The following is a 15,472-nucleotide window of genomic DNA, read 5'->3' on the forward strand; positions in this document are numbered from 1 at the left end:
GTACAACAGACTGACTTGCTATGGATTCGTTCTGTTTTATTGTGGCTTCAAATAAAGGGGTTGGTTAGTTAAAGTGCCTTTGTGTGTTGTAGGGAGTGAAGCCTGGCTCAGAAGGCAGTGTGGATCTAGGGATGGACAGTATCCAGTTTGGAGCCCCGTCCTCAGCTGGCAGTACAGACAGCGATGGTGTACCAGCCATGCTTGAGCCTGGACCTGACAACAAACTACCTGCTCCTAAAGAACAGAGACAGAAACAGCCCCGTGCTGGACCTATCAAAACACAGAAGGTAGGGTACTAAACACACACAAATACTCAGAAAATCCATAGTGACTGATATGTTTGTGCAAAGAATTACATTGACATGATTCTTCATATTTTCTCAACTTGAACTGTATCTCTTCTCTACTTCCAGCTCCCTGACATGGAGCCAGTAGAGCCTAAGGAGTACAAGCCTGGCCCTATTGGTAAAGAACGCTCTCTGCGTAACCGCAAGGCTAAGGACGTCCGTGTGGGGGGGGAAGAATGTCTTGATGGGGGGATAGTACCAGGAGGAGGGACCAACAGAGCAGTAGATTCCAGCCCCCCCAACACAGACACCTCTGTTCCTGAGCTAGGGGGCGATATCGAGGGGATGATCACCATACCCTCGGCTGAGTACGCCAGCAGCTCCAAGGTGAGAGGGGATGGTTGGTATGGTATACCCAATATGGCCACCAGTCTATCCACCACATTCATGAATGCTCCATTCATTCCAGTTCTATTGACTTAAACTTGTCTGCTCCTAACCCTCCCCCTGCCAGGAGTCAGTGACCGACTACACCACCCCCTCTTCCTCTCTGGCTGACAGCGTTCCTACTGGAGGGAGTAAGATGGAGGAGAGCCTGGTGGCCAACGTGGCCCTGCCTCACCCTCTCCCTCGTAGAGAGGCCTTACAGCAGAGCTCCAGCCTCAGTACTGTCTCTCCTGCTTCTGTTGACCTCACACTGAAGGTACACACACACACAACATACCCTTCTATGCATACGGTGTCTATCTGCTTCTAATACGTTATCTTATTTCTTTTGTAAGATGGAGTCAGCCCGTAAAGCGTGGGAGAACTCCCCCAGCCTGGTAGAAAAGAGTTATCCTGTCACCTCTTCTCCCATCACCTCCTGCACCTCCTCCTCCTACTCCTCCTTCTCCTCTGTCTCCATGCCTCAGATACCAGTAGCCTCTGTCACACCAAGCACTTCTCTGACAGGTACAGTCTTTCTTTGTAAGTCAATAATACTTGTTATACAATGTTTTTACACTAATACTAAATGGATTGACGGTTGGGCAACATCACCCACATCAACTGGGTGTAGTGACATCTAGCTTCCTCCCCCCTCCATCTCCTGTCACCGCCCCCCCAGGTGCTGGGACCTACACCACGTCCTCTCTGAGCACTAAGACCACCACGGCCTCTGACCCCCCCAACATCTGCAAGGTGAAACCCCAGCAGCTGCAAACTGGATCCATGGGCGGGACCAGCTTCTCCCAGCTGGGCTGTGTGGCCCCCCTGCTTCCCCAGCAGCAACAGACTCCACAGGTTTACGTCTCCCAGTCTGCAGCAGGTGAGTCCTCAAACACATCTGACTTGTACGCACTTAGCGGTATGACTAGGGCCAGGAGTTTTTCCTTAACTACATGACCTCACCAGGAAATGACTTGGCCCTACTTAGACTTAGTCTAGCAGATACTACTAAACCTGAATGAAAACAGTTCTGTTAAATGGGTATGGAGGTGTAACGCTTTTGATGAGACAGCCATTTAGTGTTGTGCTCCTCTCGTGTCGTATCAGTGACGGCTGAGTGAGCCTCTCATTGGGATGCTAGCTATAGAGCTTACTACAGTGCAGTAGGCCCCATAGGGAGGTCAGGTATTAGCCTCGATCAGAGAGTGCTGAGCCCACAGGAACAGCCATCACGGCTCATGTAGGACATAATTACCTCATGTCTCATAGAGGACACTTATTTAGAGAAAGGTCAATGTATTCACAATCCTTATGTGATCTGAGATGGAGACAGCTGTAATGTTACTGTGAAGGTGATGCTAGTGATTTAAAATGTCCTCAGGACACACAATAGTCATGCATTTGTCAGAATTGTGGTGAGTTTGTGAATTGAGTAGTTTTCATCCTCTTCTCGCGCTGTGTGTGTGTGTGTGTGTGTGTGTGTGTGTGTGTGTGTAGGCTCTGCAGCCCAGATTCCAGCGTTCTACATGGACACCAGTCACCTGTTCAGCAACCCCCACTCCCGCCTGGCACCTCTGACACAGCACCAGCAGCAGAGCTACCAGCCTAGACTCTCACAGGTACACACTACAAGGATCTCTTTAACACGACTTCAAGCTTAAACTGCCTTTAATGTAGCCTTATTCAACCCTTGTGAAGCCTTATTCTCCCCCTTGTGAAGCCTTATTCTCCCCCTGTGAAGCCTTATAAGGCCTTATTTTCTCCCCTCCAGCAGCAGGCGGCGGTGCAGCAGATTCCTATCCCAATCTATGCTCCCCTACAGGGGCAGCACCAACACACACACACACACTCTCACCAGGCCCAGCTAAGCCTCAGCACCGGACCTCCCGTCTCCCAGCCACAGGACCTCTTCAGCTCTTCACTGCAGCCTTATAGGTAACAAACACACACACAATGATGTGTATTTATCAAATAATGCTGTTTGGGTCAAATTTTGTGTCATTCTGACTGGTAAGAGGTGTGTTTGTGTGTTTGATCACACAATATTTTAACTCTCTTCTCTCGTCTCCCTTCCTCTGTCCTTCAGATCACAGCAGGCCTTTATGCAGAGCAGTCTGTCCCAGCCCAGTCCCATGATGTTATCAGGGCCATCTCTCCACAGCTACCCTGGTGTTGGGGGCCATGACCTGGGCAAGCCCCAGTCCAGCCTGGCCTACCAGCAGCCCTCCAACACACACACACAACACATCCCCATCCTGTTTGAACCACAGCTCAACCAGCCCTCTGGCATGGGAGGATCCCAGCTGATAGACACACACCTACTGCAGGTATGGAATAAGGTACACACAACGTAGTTCCAACTCTCTTAGAATCTATTGATAACTGTTGAGAACTCATGCTATCTTTTGTAAATGCTGAAGCAAGCTTATATGTGGTCATACAAGAGCTTTGTAATGAATGTTATTGTCCTAACCCTCTCTCGCTCTCTTCTCTCTCGCTCTCTTCTCTCTCGCGCCAGCGTCAGGGGATGAGTCCACATTCTAACCTGTACTCAGGACAGGTGCAACAACACGGACAGAGCAGTTACTATAGTAACACACAGTCTCCTAGCTCTGCCATGCAGCAGGTATACACATCATTTACACACTTTCAGAGGCTAACTTCTGCAAAAGGAACAGATTGTCAAAACAGACAGTTGTGACATTGCAACTAACTCACCCCTCCCAATCTCCTCCTCTTTCTCTCTCGCCCTCCCTCTCTATAGGTGCAAGTCCCTATGCCAGGCTCCCAGCTCGGTCTTCCTAACTATGGTTCCGGGGGCAGCCAGCCCCTCCTGGCTCTGCCCCCCACCCCTCCCCAGGCCCAGCCCCCCAGCCTCAGCCGCCAGCCCCCAGTCTCCCAGCCCTACAGGGGACCCTTCGGACACACACACAGCGTGATGCAGCCCCCCTCCAGCAAGGTACTCACCAGGGAATGATACAAAGTTCTGCATGTGTGAGAGACAGACTTGTGTATGTCTCAAAGCCCTTTCATGGCCTAATGGTATAATAGCTACCTGTATTATGTATTTTGCGTGTGTGTGTGTAAGAATTGTGTTGATGAGATGCTAGCAGTACATTACGTAATGTGTGTCTGCTCTCTGTGTTTCTATCCAGATGTGTGAGATGGACCTGAAGCTGTTTGGCAGTGGGATGGACATGAAGCCTGGGACAACTCCTCACAGCGCTAGGAGCACTACTCCTACATCTAGTCCTTACAGGTAACACACATTCACACACTACACCTAGTCCTTACAGGTAACACACATTCACACACTACCCCTACATCTAGTCCTTACAGGTAACACACACTCTACCCCTACATCTAGTCCTTACAGGTAACACACATTCACACACTACCCCTACATCTAGTCCTTACAGGTAACACACATTCACACACTACCCCTACATCTAGTCCTTACAGGTAACACACACTCTACCCCTACATCTAGTCCTTACAGGTAACACACATTCACACGCTACCACTACCCCTAGTCCTTACAGGTAACACACATTCACACGCTACCACTACCCCTAGTCCTTACAGGTAACACACATTCACACGCTACCACTACACCTAGTCCTTACAGGTAACACACATTCACACGCTACCACTACACCTAGTCCTTACAGGTAACACACATTCACACGCTACCACTACACCTAGTCCTTACAGGTAACACACATTCACACGCTACCACTACACCTAGTCCTTACAGGTAACACACATTCACACGCTACCACTACACCTAGTCCTTACAGGTAACACACATTCACACGCTACCACTACACCTAGTCCTTACAGGTAACACACATTCACACGCTACCACTACACCTAGTCCTTACAGGTAACACACATTCACACGCTACCACTAGACCTAGTCCTTACAGGTAACACACATTCACACGCTACCACTACACCTAGTCCTTACAGGTAACACACATTCACACGCTACCACTACACCTAGTCCTTACAGGTAACACACATTCACACGCTACCACTACACCTAGTCCTTACAGGTAACACACATTCACACGCTACCACTACACCTAGTCCTTACAGGTAACACACATTCACACGCTACCACTACACCTAGTCCTTACAGGTAACACACATTCACACGCTACCACTACACCTAGTCCTTACAGGTAACACACATTCACACGCTACCACTACACCTAGTCCTTACAGGTAACACACATTCACACGCTACCACTACACCTAGTCCTTACAGGTAACACACATTCACACGCTACCACTACACCTAGTCCTTACAGGTAACACACATTCACACGCTACCACTACACCTAGTCCTTACAGGTAACACACATTCACACGCTACCACTACACCTAGTCCTTACAGGTAACACACATTCACACGCTACCACTACATCTAGTCCTTACAGGTAACACACATTCATACGCTACCACTACACCTAGTCCTTACAGGTAACACACATTCACACGCTACCACTACACCTAGTCCTTACAGGTAACACACATTCACACGCTACCACTACACCTAGTCCTTACAGGTAACACACATTCACACGCTACCACTACACCTAGTCCTTACAGGTAACACACATTCACACGCTACCACTACACCTAGTCCTTACAGGTAACACACATTCACACGCTACCACTACACCTAGTCCTTACAGGTAACACACATTCACACGCTACCACTACACCTAGTCCTTACAGGTAACACACATTCACACGCTACCACTACACCTAGTCCTTACAGGTAACACACATTCACACGCTACCACTACACCTAGTCCTTACAGGTAACACACATTCACACGCTACCACTACACCTAGTCCTTACAGGTAACACACATTCACACGCTACCACTACACCTAGTCCTTACAGGTAACACACATTCACACGCTACCACTACACCTAGTCCTTACAGGTAACACACATTCACACGCTACCACTACATCTAGTCCTTACAGGTAACACACATTCACACGCTACCACTACACCTAGTCCTTACAGGTAACACACATTCACACGCTACCACTACACCTTGTCCTTACAGGTAACACACATTCACACACACTACCACTACACCTAGTCCTTACAGGTAACACACATTCACACACACTACATCTAGTCCTTACAGGTAACACACATTCACACAAACTACATCTAGTCCTTACAGGTAACACACATTCACACGCTACCCCTACACCTAGTCCTTACTGGTAACACACATTCACACGCTACCACTACACCTAGTCCTTACAGGTAACACACATTCACACGCTACCACTACACCTTGTCCTTACAGGTAACACACATTCACACACACTACCACTACACCTAGTCCTTACAGGTAACACACATTCACACACACTACATCTAGTCCTTACAGGTAACACACATTCACACAAACTACATCTAGTCCTTACAGGTAACACACATTCACACACTACCCCTACACCTAGTCCTTACAGGTAACACACATTCACACACACTACATCTAGTCCTTACAGGTAACACACATTCACACGCTACCACTACACCTAGTCCTTACAGGTAACACACATTCACACGCTACCACTACACCTAGTCCTTACAGGTAACACACATTCACACGCTACCACTACACCTAGTCCTTACAGGTAACACACATTCACACGCTACCACTACACCTAGTCCTTACAGGTAACACACATTCACACGCTACCACTACACCTAGTCCTTACAGGTAACACACATTCACACGCTACCACTACACCTAGTCCTTACAGGTAACACACATTCACACGCTACCACTACACCTAGTCCTTACAGGTAACACACATTCACACGCTACCACTACACCTAGTCCTTACAGGTAACACACATTCACACGCTACCACTACACCTAGTCCTTACAGGTAACACACATTCACACGCTACCACTACACCTAGTCCTTACAGGTAACACACATTCACACGCTACCACTACATCTAGTCCTTACAGGTAACACACATTCACACGCTACCACTACACCTAGTCCTTACAGGTAACACACATTCACACGCTACCACTACACCTTGTCCTTACAGGTAACACACATTCACACACACTACCACTACACCTAGTCCTTACAGGTAACACACATTCACACACACTACATCTAGTCCTTACAGGTAACACACATTCACACAAACTACATCTAGTCCTTACAGGTAACACACATTCACACGCTACCCCTACACCTAGTCCTTACAGGTAACACACATTCACACGCTACCACTACACCTAGTCCTTACAGGTAACACACATTCACACGCTACCACTACACCTTGTCCTTACAGGTAACACACATTCACACACACTACCACTACACCTAGTCCTTACAGGTAACACACATTCACACACACTACATCTAGTCCTTACAGGTAACACACATTCACACAAACTACATCTAGTCCTTACAGGTAACACACATTCACACACTACCCCTACACCTAGTCCTTACAGGTAACACACATTCACACACACTACATCTAGTCCTTACAGGTAACACACATTCACACAAACTACATCTAGTCCTTACAGGTAACACACATTCACACACTACCCCTACACCTAGTCCTTACAGGTAACACACATTCACACGCTACCACTACACCTAGTCCTTACAGGTAACACACATTCACACGCTACCACTACACCTAGTCCTTACAGGTAACACACATTCACACACACTACATCTAGTCCTTACAGGTAACACACATTCACACAAACTACATCTAGTCCTTACAGGTAACACACATTCACACGCTACCCCTACACCTAGTCCTTACAGGTAACACACATTCACACGCTACCACTACACCTAGTCCTTACAGGTAACACACATTCACACGCTACCACTACACCTAGTCCTTACAGGTAACACACATTCACACGCTACCACTACACCTTGTCCTTACAGGTAACACACATTCACACACACTACCACTACACCTAGTCCTTACAGGTAACACACATTCACACACACTACATCTAGTCCTTACAGGTAACACACATTCACACAAACTACATCTAGTCCTTACAGGTAACACACATTCACACACTACCCCTACACCTAGTCCTTACAGGTAACACACATTCACACACACTACATCTAGTCCTTACAGGTAACACACATTCACACAAACTACATCTAGTCCTTACAGGTAACACACATTCACACACTACCCCTACACCTAGTCCTTACAGGTAACACACATTCACACGCTACCACTACACCTAGTCCTTACAGGTAACACACATTCACACGCTACCACTACACCTAGTCCTTACAGGTAACACACATTCACACGCTACCACTACACCTTGTCCTTACAGGTAACACACATTCACACACACTACCACTACACCTAGTCCTTACAGGTAACACACATTCACACACACTACATCTAGTCCTTACAGGTAACACACATTCACACAAACTACACCTAGTCCTTACAGGTAACACACATTCACACACTACCCCTACACCTAGTCCTTACAGGTAACACACATTCACACGCTACCACTACACCTAGTCCTTACAGGTAACACACATTCACACGCTACCACTACACCTAGTCCTTACAGGTAACACACATTCACACGCTACCACTACACCTTGTCCTTACAGGTAACACACATTCACACGCTACCACTACATCTAGTCCTTACAGGTAACACACATTCACACGCTACCACTACACCTAGTCCTTACAGATAACACACATTCACACGCTACCACTACACCTTGTCCTTACAGGTAACACACATTCACACACACTACCACTACACCTAGTCCTTACAGGTAACACACATTCACACACACTACATCTAGTCCTTACAGGTAACACACATTCACACAAACTACATCTAGTCCTTACAGGTAACACACATTCACACACTACCCCTACACCTAGTCCTTACAGGTAACACACATTCACACGCTACCACTACACCTAGTCCTTACAGGTAACACACATTCACACGCTACCACTACACCTAGTCCTTACAGGTAACACACATTCACACGCTACCACTACACCTTGTCCTTACAGGTAACACACATTCACACACACTACATCTAGTCCTTACAGGTAACACACATTCACACAAACTACATCTAGTCCTTACAGGTAACACACATTCACACGCTACCCCTACACCTAGTCCTTACAGGTAACACACATTCACACGCTACCACTACACCTAGTCCTTACAGGTAACACACATTCACACGCTACCACTACACCTTGTCCTTACAGGTAACACACATTCACACACACTACATCTAGTCCTTACAGGTAACACACATTCACACAAACTACATCTAGTCCTTACAGGTAACACACATTCACACGCTACCCCTACACCTAGTCCTTACAGGTAACACACATTCACACGCTACCACTACACCTAGTCCTTACAGGTAACACACATTCACACGCTACCACTACACCTTGTCCTTACAGGTAACACACATTCACACACACTACCACTACACCTAGTCCTTACAGGTAACACACATTCACACACACTACATCTAGTCCTTACAGGTAACACACATTCACACAAACTACATCTAGTCCTTACAGGTAACACACATTCACACACTACCCCTACACCTAGTCCTTACAGGTAACACACATTCACACACACTACATCTAGTCCTTACAGGTAACACACATTCACACAAACTACATCTAGTCCTTACAGGTAACACACATTCACACACTACCCCTACACCTAGTCCTTACAGGTAACACACATTCACACGCTACCACTACACCTAGTCCTTACAGGTAACACACATTCACACGCTACCACTACACCTAGTCCTTACAGGTAACACACATTCACACACACTACATCTAGTCCTTACAGGTAACACACATTCACACAAACTACATCTAGTCCTTACAGGTAACACACATTCACACGCTACCCCTACACCTAGTCCTTACAGGTAACACACATTCACACGCTACCACTACACCTAGTCCTTACAGGTAACACACATTCACACGCTACCACTACACCTAGTCCTTACAGGTAACACACATTCACACGCTACCACTACACCTTGTCCTTACAGGTAACACACATTCACACACACTACCACTACACCTAGTCCTTACAGGTAACACACATTCACACACACTACATCTAGTCCTTACAGGTAACACACATTCACACAAACTACATCTAGTCCTTACAGGTAACACACATTCACACACTACCCCTACACCTAGTCCTTACAGGTAACACACATTCACACACACTACATCTAGTCCTTACAGGTAACACACATTCACACGCTACCACTACACCTAGTCCTTACAGGTAACACACATTCACACGCTACCACTACACCTAGTCCTTACAGGTAACACACATTCACACGCTACCACTACACCTAGTCCTTACAGGTAACACACATTCACACGCTACCACTACACCTAGTCCTTACAGGTAACACACATTCACACGCTACCACTACACCTAGTCCTTACAGGTAACACACATTCACACGCTACCACTACACCTAGTCCTTACAGGTAACACACATTCACACGCTACCACTACACCTAGTCCTTACAGGTAACACACATTCACACGCTACCACTACACCTAGTCCTTACAGGTAACACACATTCACACGCTACCACTACACCTAGTCCTTACAGGTAACACACATTCACACGCTACCACTACACCTAGTCCTTACAGGTAACACACATTCACACGCTACCACTACATCTAGTCCTTACAGGTAACACACATTCACACGCTACCACTACACCTAGTCCTTACAGGTAACACACATTCACACGCTACCACTACACCTTGTCCTTACAGGTAACACACATTCACACACACTACCACTACACCTAGTCCTTACAGGTAACACACATTCACACACACTACATCTAGTCCTTACAGGTAACACACATTCACACAAACTACATCTAGTCCTTACAGGTAACACACATTCACACGCTACCCCTACACCTAGTCCTTACAGGTAACACACATTCACACGCTACCACTACACCTAGTCCTTACAGGTAACACACATTCACACGCTACCACTACACCTTGTCCTTACAGGTAACACACATTCACACACACTACCACTACACCTAGTCCTTACAGGTAACACACATTCACACACACTACATCTAGTCCTTACAGGTAACACACATTCACACAAACTACATCTAGTCCTTACAGGTAACACACATTCACACACTACCCCTACACCTAGTCCTTACAGGTAACACACATTCACACACACTACATCTAGTCCTTACAGGTAACACACATTCACACAAACTACATCTAGTCCTTACAGGTAACACACATTCACACACTACCCCTACACCTAGTCCTTACAGGTAACACACATTCACACGCTACCACTACACCTAGTCCTTACAGGTAACACACATTCACACGCTACCACTACACCTAGTCCTTACAGGTAACACACATTCACACACACTACATCTAGTCCTTACAGGTAACACACATTCACACAAACTACATCTAGTCCTTACAGGTAACACACATTCACACGCTACCCCTACACCTAGTCCTTACAGGTAACACACATTCACACGCTACCACTACACCTAGTCCTTACAGGTAACACACATTCACACGCTACCACTACACCTAGTCCTTACAGGTAACACACATTCACACGCTACCACTACACCTTGTCCTTACAGGTAACACACATTCACACACACTACCACTACACCTAGTCCTTACAGGTAACACACATTCACACACACTACATCTAGTCCTTACAGGTAACACACATTCACACAAACTACATCTAGTCCTTACAGGTAACACACATTCACACACTACCCCTACACCTAGTCCTTACAGGTAACACACATTCACACACACTACATCTAGTCCTTACAGGTAACACACATTCACACAAACTACATCTAGTCCTTACAGGTAACACACATTCACACACTACCCCTACACCTAGTCCTTACAGGTAACACACATTCACACGCTACCACTACACCTAGTCCTTACAGGTAACACACATTCACACGCTACCACTACACCTAGTCCTTACAGGTAACACACATTCACACGCTACCACTACACCTTGTCCTTACAGGTAACACACATTCACACACACTACCACTACACCTAGTCCTTACAGGTAACACACATTCACACACACTACATCTAGTCCTTACAGGTAACACACATTCACACAAACTACACCTAGTCCTTACAGGTAACACACATTCACACACTACCCCTACACCTAGTCCTTACAGGTAACACACATTCACACGCTACCACTACACCTAGTCCTTACAGGTAACACACATTCACACGCTACCACTACACCTAGTCCTTACAGGTAACACACATTCACACGCTACCACTACACCTTGTCCTTACAGGTAACACACATTCACACGCTACCACTACATCTAGTCCTTACAGGTAACACACATTCACACGCTACCACTACACCTAGTCCTTACAGATAACACACATTCACACGCTACCACTACACCTTGTCCTTACAGGTAACACACATTCACACACACTACCACTACACCTAGTCCTTACAGGTAACACACATTCACACACACTACATCTAGTCCTTACAGGTAACACACATTCACACAAACTACATCTAGTCCTTACAGGTAACACACATTCACACAAACTACATCTAGTCCTTACAGGTAACACACATTCACACACTACCCCTACACCTAGTCCTTACAGGTAACACACATTCACACGCTACCACTACACCTAGTCCTTACAGGTAACACACATTCACACGCTACCACTACACCTAGTCCTTACAGGTAACACACATTCACACGCTACCACTACACCTTGTCCTTACAGGTAACACACATTCACACACACTACATCTAGTCCTTACAGGTAACACACATTCACACAAACTACATCTAGTCCTTACAGGTAACACACATTCACACGCTACCCCTACACCTAGTCCTTACAGGTAACACACATTCACACGCTACCACTACACCTAGTCCTTACAGGTAACACACATTCACACGCTACCACTACACCTTGTCCTTACAGGTAACACACATTCACACACACTACATCTAGTCCTTACAGGTAACACACATTCACACAAACTACATCTAGTCCTTACAGGTAACACACATTCACACGCTACCCCTACACCTAGTCCTTACAGGTAACACACATTCACACGCTACCACTACACCTAGTCCTTACAGGTAACACACATTCACACGCTACCACTACACCTTGTCCTTACAGGTAACACACATTCACACACACTACCACTACACCTAGTCCTTACAGGTAACACACATTCACACACACTACATCTAGTCCTTACAGGTAACACACATTCACACAAACTACATCTAGTCCTTACAGGTAACACACATTCACACACTACCCCTACACCTAGTCCTTACAGGTAACACACATTCACACACACTACATCTAGTCCTTACAGGTAACACACATTCACACAAACTACATCTAGTCCTTACAGGTAACACACATTCACACACTACCCCTACACCTAGTCCTTACAGGTAACACACATTCACACGCTACCACTACATCTAGTCCTTACAGGTAACACACATTCACACAAACTACATCTAGTCCTTACAGGTAACACACATTCACACACACTACATCTAGTCCTTACAGGTAACACACATTCACACAAACTACATCTAGTCCTTACAGGTAACACACATTCACACGCTACCCCTACACCTAGTCCTTACAGGTAACACACATTCACACGCTACCACTACACCTAGTCCTTACAGGTAACACACATTCACACGCTACCACTACACCTAGTCCTTACAGGTAACACACATTCACACGCTACCACTACACCTTGTCCTTACAGGTAACACACATTCACACACACTACCACTACACCTAGTCCTTACAGGTAACACACATTCACACACACTACATCTAGTCCTTACAGGTAACACACATTCACACAAACTACATCTAGTCCTTACAGGTAACACACATTCACACACTACCCCTACACCTAGTCCTTACAGGTAACACACATTCACACACACTACATCTAGTCCTTACAGGTAACACACATTCACACAAACTACATCTAGTCCTTACAGGTAACACACATTCACACACTACCCCTACACCTAGTCCTTACAGGTAACACACATTCACACGCTACCACTACACCTAGTCCTTACAGGTAACACACATTCACACGCTACCACTACACCTAGTCCTTACAGGTAACACACATTCACACGCTACCACTACACCTTGTCCTTACAGGTAACACACATTCACACACACTACCACTACACCTAGTCCTTACAGGTAACACACATTCACACACACTACATCTAGTCCTTACAGGTAACACACATTCACACAAACTACACCTAGTCCTTACAGGTAACACACATTCACACACTACCCCTACACCTAGTCCTTACAGGTAACACACATTCACACGCTACCACTACACCTAGTCCTTACAGGTAACACACATTCACACGCTACCACTACACCTAGTCCTTACAGGTAACACACATTCACACGCTACCACTACACCTTGTCCTTACAGGTAACACACATTCACACGCTACCACTACATCTAGTCCTTACAGGTAACACACATTCACACGCTACCACTACACCTAGTCCTTACAGATAACACACATTCACACGCTACCACTACACCTTGTCCTTACAGGTAACACACATTCACACACACTACCACTACACCTAGTCCTTACAGGTAACACACATTCACACACACTACATCTAGTCCTTACAGGTAACACACATTCACACAAACTACATCTAGTCCTTACAGGTAACACACATTCACACACTACCCCTACACCTAGTCCTTACAGGTAACACACATTCACACGCTACCACTACACCTAGTCCTTACAGGTAACACACATTCACACGCTACCACTACACCTAGTCCTTACAGGTAACACACATTCACACGCTACCACTACACCTTGTCCTTACAGGTAACACACATTCACACACACTACATCTAGTCCTTACAGGTAACACACATTCACACAAACTACATCTAGTCCTTACAGGTAACACACATTCACACGCTACCCCTACACCTAGTCCTTACAGGTAACACACATTCACACGCTACCACTACACCTAGTCCTTACAGGTAACACACATTCACACGCTACCACTACACCTTGTCCTTACAGGTAACACACATTCACACACACTACCACTACACCTAGTCCTTACAGGTAACACACATTCACACACACTACATCTAGTCCTTACAGGTAACACACATTCACACAAACTACATCTAGTCCTTACAGGTAACACACATTCACACACTACCCCTACACCTAGTCCTTACAGGTAACACACATTCACACACACTACATCTAGTCCTTACAGGTAACACACATTCACACAAACTACATCTAGTCCTTACAGGTAACACACATTCACACACTACCCCTACACCTAGTCCTTACAGGTAACACACATTCACACGCTACCACTACACCTAGTCCTTACAGGTAACACACATTCACACGCTACCACTACACCTAGTCCTTACAGGTAACACACATTCACACGCTACCACTACACCTTGTCCTTACA

General features: G+C 46.1%; 1 protein-coding gene across 8 annotated transcripts in view; it reads left to right on the top strand.

Annotated features, from left to right (window-relative positions):
• Positions 1-15,472, top strand: part of LOC139541250 (protein PRRC2C-like) — a 54,047-nt gene that overhangs the window by 27,393 nt on the left and 11,182 nt on the right. For 2 of the 8 annotated variants that reach the window (XM_071345677.1, XM_071345670.1), the window contains exons 19-29: positions 93-287; positions 414-674; positions 802-990; positions 1,070-1,256; positions 1,396-1,596; positions 2,214-2,335; positions 2,488-2,651; positions 2,803-3,055; positions 3,235-3,342; positions 3,481-3,675; positions 3,872-3,975. In XM_071345677.1, the coding sequence (XP_071201778.1) occupies positions 93-287; positions 414-674; positions 802-990; positions 1,070-1,256; positions 1,396-1,596; positions 2,214-2,335; positions 2,488-2,651; positions 2,803-3,055; positions 3,235-3,342; positions 3,481-3,675; positions 3,872-3,975 (1,979 nt within the window). The remainder of the gene's footprint in view (positions 1-92; positions 288-413; positions 675-801; positions 991-1,069; positions 1,257-1,395; positions 1,597-2,213; positions 2,336-2,487; positions 2,652-2,802; positions 3,056-3,234; positions 3,343-3,480; positions 3,676-3,871; positions 3,976-15,472) is intronic. The other 6 variants (XM_071345673.1, XM_071345672.1, XM_071345675.1 and 3 more) reach the window with 6 other exon arrangements.

The sequence above is a fragment of the Salvelinus alpinus genome, chromosome 16, assembly GCF_045679555.1.
Source record: "Salvelinus alpinus chromosome 16, SLU_Salpinus.1, whole genome shotgun sequence".
NCBI classification, from domain to species: Eukaryota; Metazoa; Chordata; class Actinopteri; order Salmoniformes; family Salmonidae; genus Salvelinus; species Salvelinus alpinus.